This window comes from Meriones unguiculatus, chromosome 8 (assembly GCF_030254825.1).
Source record: "Meriones unguiculatus strain TT.TT164.6M chromosome 8, Bangor_MerUng_6.1, whole genome shotgun sequence".
Lineage (NCBI taxonomy): Eukaryota > Metazoa > Chordata > Mammalia > Rodentia > Muridae > Meriones > Meriones unguiculatus.
The window spans coordinates 108,076,224-108,086,899 of NC_083356.1; the positions used below are offsets into that span (position 1 = coordinate 108,076,224).

General features: G+C 36.7%; 1 protein-coding gene across 1 annotated transcript; it reads left to right on the forward strand.

Annotated features, from left to right (window-relative positions):
• The first annotated feature begins 8,770 nt into the window (after positions 1-8,770).
• On the forward strand, positions 8,771-9,774 carry LOC110543710 (olfactory receptor 5AL1-like). The gene has a single exon (XM_021629956.2). The coding sequence runs from the start codon at positions 8,824-8,826 to the stop codon at positions 9,772-9,774; it is 951 nt and encodes a 316-aa protein (XP_021485631.1). The 5' UTR covers positions 8,771-8,823.
• Positions 9,775-10,676: the final 902 nt, after the last annotated feature.

Here is a 10,676-nt window from a genome sequence, read left to right on the forward strand (position 1 = left end):
CTTCACATTACTATGTAACCCAATTGGACTCTGAACTGCCCTGGGCTACATCTGTGCAGGGGTTCTGGGTTATCTCTATGAATAGTCCTTGGTTGGAGTATGAGTCTCTGGGAAGTTCCCTGTCTTCAAATTTTCTAGTTCTGTTGCTCACCTCCTTGTGGAGACCCTGTCCTCTCCAGCTCTTACTATTAGAACTGGGAAATAGTAAGAGGATGTGATTTTATATATAAAACTACATGTAATAATTTGAAACCTGTTCTTTCATTTTTGAAATGGAAACTTTACAACAAAAAATTCTTTGCGTAATAAGAATTTATACCAATTTTCATTTGACAAATGAAAATAAATATCTAAAATGACAATATTTTATTTTTGTATATTAATTATGATTTTGAGATTAGAATACAATTAAAATATAGTTGAAATATTTCTCCCTTATTTTCCTCTATTCAAATTCTTTCATATGCCCTTCCCAGCTCACCTTCAAATTCATGTCTTCTTTTTTCACTAATTGTTATCATGTGCACAAACATGTGCATGTGTATGTTTATGTGTGTGTGTGTAGATATGTTTATCAATATAACCTGCTAAGTGCATATAGTGTTACTTGTCTGTATGTTTCGGGGATGACTATGTTTCCTGGATGATAATGGTATCCTCGTCCCTAGGAAAGGCCACATCTACTGACCCCAGCTTTCCTGGGTGACCTGCAGCTCACTACATAAAGTTAAGGCTTTTCTCCACCAGTTTGAAATGTTCATTGGTGTCATACTCATTAAACTCAAGTTTAGGCAGTCATGTTTGGATTCTATGGGCCTATTATAATATTACTTGGAGACAATCTTTTACCAAACTCTCTGATCCCCTGCTCTTACAATCTTTCTGCACCCTGTTCTCCTCTTGCACAATGTTCCCTGGAGTTTAGGTGCAGGAGAGTTTTGCAGATGTATCTGCTATGCCTGGACTCCACTAGTGCACCCTTACAGTTGTTGTGCCATGCTGGTTATTGCTGTGTTTCACAGGCATCATAACTATCATGAGGGTTGGTTACCTCCCTCCTTCCGTGGTGCTTTCTAGTACTCTGAAATCTACTCCTCAAAGAGGGGGCTTTCAGGTCAGTTCCAACTCAAGGGTCTTTGGGTTCTGTGTCTGACATGCACAGTGTCATCAGCAATAGTGATTTTCAGCCTCTCAGGAGCAACCAGGGCCAACAGCAATAGGCTGTGTGTTTGAGTAGTCTCTTAGACAGCCCTGTCCAATATCTGAAAGAGAGCTTTTCATGTACACTACTGAGCTCTTAGTTAAGTGTCCTTTGGCTCTTGAAGGAAGCACTTTGAATCCAGTTGAGAACAGTTTATTAAAACTTTATAGCATATGTGTACAGATACATGTAAAACAGCCTTTTTAGCTACATAGTTAGTGTGATGTTTCTTTGTGACTTTTCTATATATCCTACTGTTATTTTACCTGCCTACCTCTTTCTCCATTTAACACCAACACTATTCCTAAAGAGATCCCCTTTTTCTCATTGTCCCTATCTAATCATTTATCCTTATCCTCTTTCAGCCATGTTCTGTATTCAACTCCTCTTCTGTCTTTAAAGAATCCTCCCTTTTCCCATTTCTCTGATCAAATAATTTTTACCCGAATATTCCTTACTTCATGACTACTAATGTTTATACGGTTACAGGCAAAACAGAGAGAAATGATGAGCAACTATTTTTCCCACCCACTTCAGTATTCTTACCCTAAATTTTCCATAAATATTTCCTCTTTTTCTAATTTCTTTAAAAAACATGAACTCTAAAACTCTCTTTTTTTATCAGTTTAACAAGGTGTGTTTATTACATTCTAATTCCATCTATGTGGTGTATTGGACATGGCTACTGTCTTAGATGTCTCGGCTAGTCTTAACAAAGAAACTGTTTAAGAAAAAAATTATTATGACTCTCAGCACATGCTATATATTTCTCATTCTAACTTTACAGAAAATAATGAGGATAGAATCCCTAGAGAAGTACATCATATGTTAAGCAAATGTACTCACAATAGTTGAGATAATATGGACCATGTAGCTAGTAGGAAGAATTATTAGTATCAGTCATTTCCCATTGAGGTATAGTATTGAGAGTACAGCAAGATGTGATGTAGCTGTGTTAAAAAGAGCAACATGTCTCTATCAGCATTTTTTTCTATCACCAAAAAGGTAAAGTAATTTTAAAAACTATGAAGTTTTAACCAATATTTCAAACTTTAAAAATTATTCTAGTACAGTTTCATGAATGTTAGCAGGAGCTGTAAGTGTCCTGAAGACAACGAATTAGTTACAAATATTTGTCCACATGAGCTCTGAACTCATTCAGTTTTTCATTGCATCAAAAAGTCCCAGGAGTGTGTTTAATGAACCAAATAAACTTATTTTCTACACAAATATTCACAGCCAAAAATTCTGAGATGATACAACGTGTTATCCTTTATAATGGGCTACAAGCAAGCATGTTCAACATTTCCTGAGAGATACAGAGAGAGAGAGAGAGAGAGAGAGAGAGAGAGAGAGAGGGGTCTCACTTTTACAATCCTGGACAGTAAACACCTTGTATCTAAATTTAATACTGCCAGCCTCTCTGGGCAGCACTTACATTATATGTGAAAATACCTTTGTATCAGGCTAAAGTATTTTTTAATTTTCTCTTCATATGAAGAAAACTTGTATCATAGAAATTGAAATTTTGAGTCATATCATCATGCTTCCTGACAAATCAAAGTGATGGAGTGCTTCTGTGTACAACTCTGATCTTACACGAGTCATAAAACATCCAGCTCACAATGGACAGGTTAAGTATCACAAAAGCCTTGGTACTGTGAACCTAAGTTCTCAGTCTCTCTAAGGGACTAATGCCTAGTCAGAAACTGTACTCTCAGAAGACAAAGAATTCTGTATTTTTAAAAATGTACCCATTTCCTTCCAAATCACAATTACATCGACTGAAATTCCCTTCAGGGTTTTAATGAATATTCATGTGTGCTTTCATATTCTAGAGACACGCTGAGAGATACAGGCTTTGTGTGCTGAGGGGTCAACTGAAGTGTAATAATTGGATTTGGGCAAATGTTCTTGTTGTATGGTTGAGCATCTTTTGGGTATATGTGCAGCTGTGGTATAGCTGGATCTTGAGGTCTCAATAGTCTAAATTTTCTGAGATCTCACCAGATTGAAGTTTACATTCACCCCAGCGATAGAGAAGGGTTACACTTTCTCCACATCCTCTCCAACAGGTGTTGTGACTTGAGGTTCTGATCTTATCCATTCTGATGGGTGTAAGGGTGGTCGTTATGATTTGCATTTTCCTGATGACCAATGACATTGACCATTTCTTTAAGGGTTTTTCTTCCATTTGTTATTCCTCTGTTGAGAATTCTCTCTTTAACTCTGTGCCCCATTTTTAATTGTATTACTTGGTTTATTGGTGTTTAACTTCTTGAGTTCTTCATATATTATGGATAGTAGCCCTCTGTCAGATGTAGAGAAGGTAAAGATCCTTTCCCAGTCTGTAGGTTGTCATTTTGTCTGTTGGCACTGTCCTATGCTTTACAGAAGCTTTTCAGTTTCATGAAATCCCATATATTGATTGTCTTAGAGCTTGTGTTGTTGGTGTTCTCTTCAGGAAGTTGTCTCCTGTGCCAAGGCATTCAAGGCTCTTCCCCACTTTTTCTTCTAACAGATTTAGTATGTCTGGTGTTGGTACAATATTTTTTATGGAATGTACCCTTGTTCAATCACATGCTGATTTCTCTGCCCCACCATCTGGTTTCAATCCAGACATTTCATTGTTATGCTCAATCTAAACATCACCTGTCTAAAGTTTATGTAAACATGCCAACATGCGTTATGTGCCAGTGTTGTGCAATGAAGAGAATAGGGTGGGACATCATGGTCCAGAGGGGAGGAGAAGGAAGCAAGTGAGAGGGAATAGAAAAGAGCAGATATTGGCAGGAAAGGACTTCGAACCATGAAGAAGGATGAACCAGACCTAAGATAAGACTAAAAAGCAGGTATAATGGGTGAAATCTGAATGGCAGGAAACTATGCAGGCTTGGAGGTTTAGGATGGAGTAACTATTGCCCAGCATTATGCTCTAAGTTAATTAAATAAATCCTAGTCTCTGTGTGGGGATTTGGGTACACAGCTGGTTTAGGAATAACCTCTGATTAACTAAAAGATAAATCAATAATAAATATTAATAACTCACAACAGTCTGGTTTTATGTTGAGGTCTTTGATTCACTTAGCCTTTAGTTTTATGCAGAATGATAAATATGCTATTTTTGCATTTTTCTACATGTAGATATCCAGTTAGACCAGCGCCATTTATTGAAGATGCTCTCTTTTTTCCATTGTATGGTCATGGCTTCTTTGTCAAAAATCAAGAATCCGTAGGTGTGTGGGTGTATTTCTGGCTCTTCAATTCGATTGCATTGATCCTATGTTCATAGCAGCTTTATTCGTAAGAGCCAAAACCTGGAAACAACTTAGATGTCCCTCAACCAAGGAATGGATACAGAAATTGTGATATATTTACACAATGAAATACTACTCAGCAATTAAAAACTAGGAAATCATGAAATTTGCAGGTAAATGGATGGAACTAGAAAAGACCATCCTGAGTATGGTAACCCAGAACAGAAAGACACACATGGTATATACTCATGTATAAGTGGATACTAGACATGTAATATAGACAAACATGCTAAAATCTGAAGTCTTAAAGAAGCTAAACAACAAGGAGGACCCTAGGAAAGATGCACAATCCTCATTCAGAAGGGCAAACTAGATAGACATCAGAAGCAGGAGAAGACAGGAAACAGGAAAGGAGCCTACTACAGAGGGCCACTGAAAGACTCTACTGATCAGGGTATAGAAACAGATACTGAGACTCATAGCCAAACAGAGTACAGGGAATTTTATGGAAGAAGGGGGAGATAGAAAGACCTGAAAGGGACAGGAGCTCCACAAAAAGACCAAAAGAGCCAAAAATATCTGGACACAGGAGGTCCTGCAGGCACCAATACTCCAACTAAGGAACATGCATGCATACACAGGGCGGAGATCCCATCCTCAGATGTGGCCCATAGGCAGCTTAGTCTCCAAATGAGCTCCCTAGTAAGGGAAGCAGGCTGTCTCTGACATGAACTCAGTGGCAGGATCTTTGATCACCTCCCTCTGAGGAGCTGCAGTCTTTCCAGGCCACAGAGGAAGACAATTCAACTAGCCCTATTTAGATCTAATAGGTCAGACAGAAAGGGAGGAGGATCTCCCCTATCGATGGACTAGGTGTGGGGCATAGAAGGAGAAGAGGGAGGAAGAGTGGGACTTCAAGGAGAAGAGAGAGGAGGCTACAGCCAAGATACAAAGTGAATAAACTGTAATAAACAATAAATAAATTTTTTAAAATGGAAATGTGAGAATATCCTGTGATTTGGGAAAAGTAAACAAAGTGAAAGAAAAGCACGGTTACAAATGCTTCTAATTCCAGGACTTGAAGGACTAAAGGTGGATGCAATCTGAGCTACATAATAAAGCTCTGCCTCAAAATGTAAATAAATAAATAAATAAAATGAAGCATTACTTTTGAAATTATTAAACAATAATTGATATATAGATCCTTGGAGGCTCATCTTATTTACTTAGAGATAATATATGCAAAAATAATTCTCAAATTTTCCAAGTGCAATAAACATATTCAAACTCTTTAAAGGCACAACACAACTAAACAAATATTTTCTTTTGCTTTGTTCTTACTTTTCTTATTCCTCAAATACATTTCTTTTCACAATTGTGTCATTCAAGTATTTATTGTTTCCTATTAAGTAAATTGCATCCCAAAGATCAACCATAGTGTAATTGCTTCAGTTTCAAACTGTCATTATAATTTTAGTTCAGAAATAATTTAAATGATGCCATTCAGGGAAAATATTCTAGAGGGACCAAGAGACCATAAAATATATACTCAAACATGAAAGTGATGCTAAGTGGTGCTGGCTTCCACGTAGTTGTTTCAAGGTACACTAGACTGGGTTTGCTCCGGATTATGTAAATCAATAAGTCTTTGGAATGAAAAACAAGTAATTGAAGTAGAAATGGGGTTTGCAGAAACACTGTATCTATTTGTTCAGTAATATAAAGACTATAGTTCATAATATTAACTATTGAGCTTTGTTTGGCATGTATTGTAATTACTGGGATAATCTATGAAAACAAAGAATATTAATTAAAAACTTTAAATAAACTTCATTGAAAAAAATATTCAAATGATAAAAAAACTTGAAGAATGTTAGTAAATTTTAGCTTAATATTAAGCTAAGACTTCATATTAAAAGTGCATTCAAAGTACAATAATCTCAGAGAGAGGCAAACTGGAAGCCAATACATTAGTGATTATCAGAAACTGTGATTTGTTCCTAAATGGAGGAAATATGGTGGATGTTAGAGACGTTGCTTAGTAGAATTTAGATGGTTATATGAAATACATAAGCTTTGCCACCAGGAAGACTGCATAGATGGTGTTATAATTCACCTAATTAAGATAGAAATTCTCCAAAGTGAGTAAATAAGGGGAGGACAGTTTTTTTTTTCTTTTTTCATGTTTTATTATTTATTACAATTTATTCTTTTGTATCCCTGCTGTAGCCCCCTCCCTCAGCCCTCCAAGTTTCACCCTTCCTCCCTCTTCTTCCCCTAAGCCCTTTCCTTGGGTCCACAGTTAGGGGAGGTCCTCTTCCTCTACTCTTTGACAGGGAGGATGGTTTTAATTGATGACCCCTCTTTGACAATGTTGCATTTGCTTATAAAAATGTCTGACTCAAGCAGAATGAGAGACCATTACATACATACATTCACAGTTCATGGAAAAAAAAAACTTTGCTTAGAGATCTAGACATTTGCTTCATAATATGTGAACGTGAACAACAGCTGTCACAAAGACTTGGTTGAAAACAGCCAATAATATGGTTGAGAAGCATGAAATGCTCAAAGAACATTAAAATAATAGCAATGATTTGGTTATAGGCAGAAAAGTGGGAACTGCAACAAAAAGTAAAAGTGAAAAGGAGATATGAAAATCTATAGAACTCTAGTGATTTTATAAACTAAAACAAAATATCTTCCCTCATGGAAGATGATGGTAATTGTCTCCTGATTCACATAAGTCAAATATGAAACTTCATCAGATATGAGAGGAAGGAGAACTGTTGCAAACTTAGAATAAATATATGATAAGAAAGATAAAGATAAGAACTTAGCAGGCTGGAAAATTAAGGTAAAAGGTGGACTGAGCACCAGGATATTTGCCAGAATGTCTATTACTCAAAGGGACACAGAGATCAACAGAGGTAATGGGCAAGGACATTAGTAGAAACCAGATATTATGAGAGGTCTTTGGCCATATCTTGTATTAGGCTGATGAATATTGAAAAAAAATAGGATCAGAAGAGAATATGAAACAGAAAGGAATACAGAAACAAAATATAACTTTATATATTAAAATTAGAACTCTTTCAGGTCCCCTACCATATTCGTGGGGAATTAAAACAAAAGGACTGATATGGAAGAAGGGAATTTTGTGGAGCATGTGATGAGAAGCAGTAAAACTCATCTTCCTCTAACGCCGGAGATGTCAACTTCTAACATGATTTAACCATATCCTGTTGATTTTTTAAATTATTTTTATTAATTACAGTTTGTTCACTTTGTATCCCCCTTGGACCTCCCGCCTCCCCTCCCAATCCCTCCCTCCCTTTTCCCCACCCATGTCGCTCTCCCAGTCCACTGATAAAGGAGGTCCTCCTCCCTTTCCCTGATTCGAGTCCATCAGGTCCCATCAGGAGTGGCTGCATTGTCTTTTTCTGTGGCCTTGTAAGGCTGTTCCCCCCTCAGGGGGAGGTTATCAAAGAGCAGGCCAATCAGTTCATGTCAGAGACAGTCCCTGTCACCATTACTATGGAATCCACTTGGACATTAAACTGCCGTGGGCTACATCTGTGCAGGGGTTCCAGGCCATGAGTGGTCCTTGGCTGAAGTATCAGTCTCAGAAAAGACCCCAGTGCCCAGACTTTTAGGATCTGTTGCTCTACTTGTGGAGCTCCTGTCCTCTCCAGGTCTTACTGTCTCCCACTTCTTTCATAATATTTCCTGCTGTTGATTTTTTTAAAAGGTAAAGAAACATTTTATTATTTCCTTTTCATATTTAATTTACAAATAATACATCTAACCTGAAAGAAGACTGTGATCATTTTTGTTGTTGTTTTCTTTTGTTTTTTTTTTTTTTGTTTATAATAGAGAAAGCTGGAAAATCAAAACACTGTGACTGTGAAGTGTAGAGAAGTGTAGAGAAGATGAGTATCCAAATATTTACTAATGATCTGGCATAGATTGCCCTCCTGAAGTCAGCTTTAAAAAATTATTAGACAAGATAGTTATAATTTTATAAAATTACAAATAATTTTCTGTAAATCTTTCCAGTAATTACAAAAAATGGCCTGTTGTCCTTTCAAATGACTCTCAGCATATTTCCCCTTCCCCCTCTCTTTATTAGAATAGGCATCTAGGTATGGGTTTGATTGTTCCATTTGGCAAAAACTTTTTAAATTTTTTTTTCAGATTCCACAGATTCCCATATTTTGATAAATCTACCCTTGGCGTGTGCCATTCTGAAAGCTGAGACCATGTGAAGTATTTCTTACTTTTTAAGGCAAGATCAGTGAGTCAGAAATCACTTCTGACCTTAGGTCAACATTGTATCCTCTGAAGACTTTTAGTACAGGTAACATGTCTACCATGGCAAGCAGCAATCACTCAGCAGTGTCTGAGTTCATCCTTGTGGGGCTCACAGAAGACTTAGAGCTTCAGGTTTGCCTGTTTGGAGTGTTTTTAGTCATCTACTTAATCAGCGTTGTGGGTAATATTGGACTAATTGGGTTAATTCAAGTGAGCCCTCAGCTTCATACTCCCATGTACTTTTTCCTCACCCATCTGGCTTTTATTGATTTTTCCTTTACCTCTTCTGTCACCCCAAACACTCTGTTCAATTTTCTACGTGAACGTAAAAGCATAACCTTCTATGCATGTGCCACTCAATTGTGTTGTTTCATCACATTTGTTGTTTGTGAACTCTACTTGCTGTCAATCATGGCCTATGATCGGTATGTGGCCATCTGGAACCCTCTCCTCTATGCAGTCCTTATGCCTAGGAAGCTCTGCCTTCAGATGATCTCCAGCACATATGTGTATGGATTCTCTGTGGGACTGGCACAGGCAGTAGCGACCTTCCACTTGTCTTTCTGTGGTTCCAATGTGGTCAACCACTTCTACTGTGATGATGTTCCCTTAATTGCTCTGGCCTGTTCTGACACTCATGTCAAAGAGCTGATGTTGCTAATCATTGCTGGCTTCAACACCCTTTGCTCCCTGGTGATTGTGGTCATTTCTTATGTCCTCATCATCTTTGCCATCCTGAGGATTCACTCTGCTGAAGGAAGAAGGAAAGCTTTTTCTACCTGTGCATCCCACCTGACTTCAATAACCATATTTTATGGTACAGTTATTTTTATGTACCTGCAGCCCAAATCCAGCCATTCTTTAAACACAGATAAATTCGCTTCTGTGTTTTATGTGGTAGTGATTCCCATGTTAAACCCACTGATCTACAGCATGAGAAATAAGGAGGTAAAAAATGCCCTGAAAAGAATTACTAATAAATTTCCTTTGGCCATCCATTGATCCAAAAACACTCAGTCAGAGAATATTTAATTTTGTCTTATTTGAAATAGAAATGTTGAGTACCAGAGCTCCACCATTCATGCTGAGCAATATGAATCATTGGATTGGCATGTATATGTATGTATGCGTATGTGTGTGTGCTGTATGTATGTATGCATGTGAACATGTGTGTATTCATATGTGTGTATGTATATATATGCATATGTATGTTTGTATGTATGCTCATGGTTTGTGAGTATATAGATGTGTATGTGTTTCTATGTGTATTCGTATGTGTGCATGTTTGTCTGTTTATCTTTCTCTCTCTCTATGTAGCCATGGTGAAACTCACAAACTTGCATGTTATTTACAAGAGTTTTGTTAGTCATCTAATCACATTTATGTCAAAATTGATCCTAATATTAGTGGAGCATATCTTCATTATTAATTGTATGTATCCACCATTCACACACATTTACACACACACACACACACACACACACACATATATATATATATACATCTATAAATATTAGTATATGAAATTACAGTCTTTCCTGAAGTCTGTACTTTGTTTTGCATTGTAAAAGATTAATATCTTTTATTTCAAGTTTACTATGTACATAATCTGGAAGTAGGAAGGTAGTGAGAGTTTTAAAAATATTTTAGATAGTTTGTTTAATTACTGTGTTATCACTTCAAGGATTGTTTTTGACTGTTTTCAGATAGGTGTGTAATAATTACTTTTGTAAAGTAGTTAGAAATGCTGTTCTTCCCCTTAAAATATACAAAATGAAAACATAAAGTATATAATGAGTTTTAAATGATAAGGGACTGGACAGATATATATATCTGTCCAGTCCCTTATCATTATCATATATATATCACATATATATATATATATATATATATATATATATATA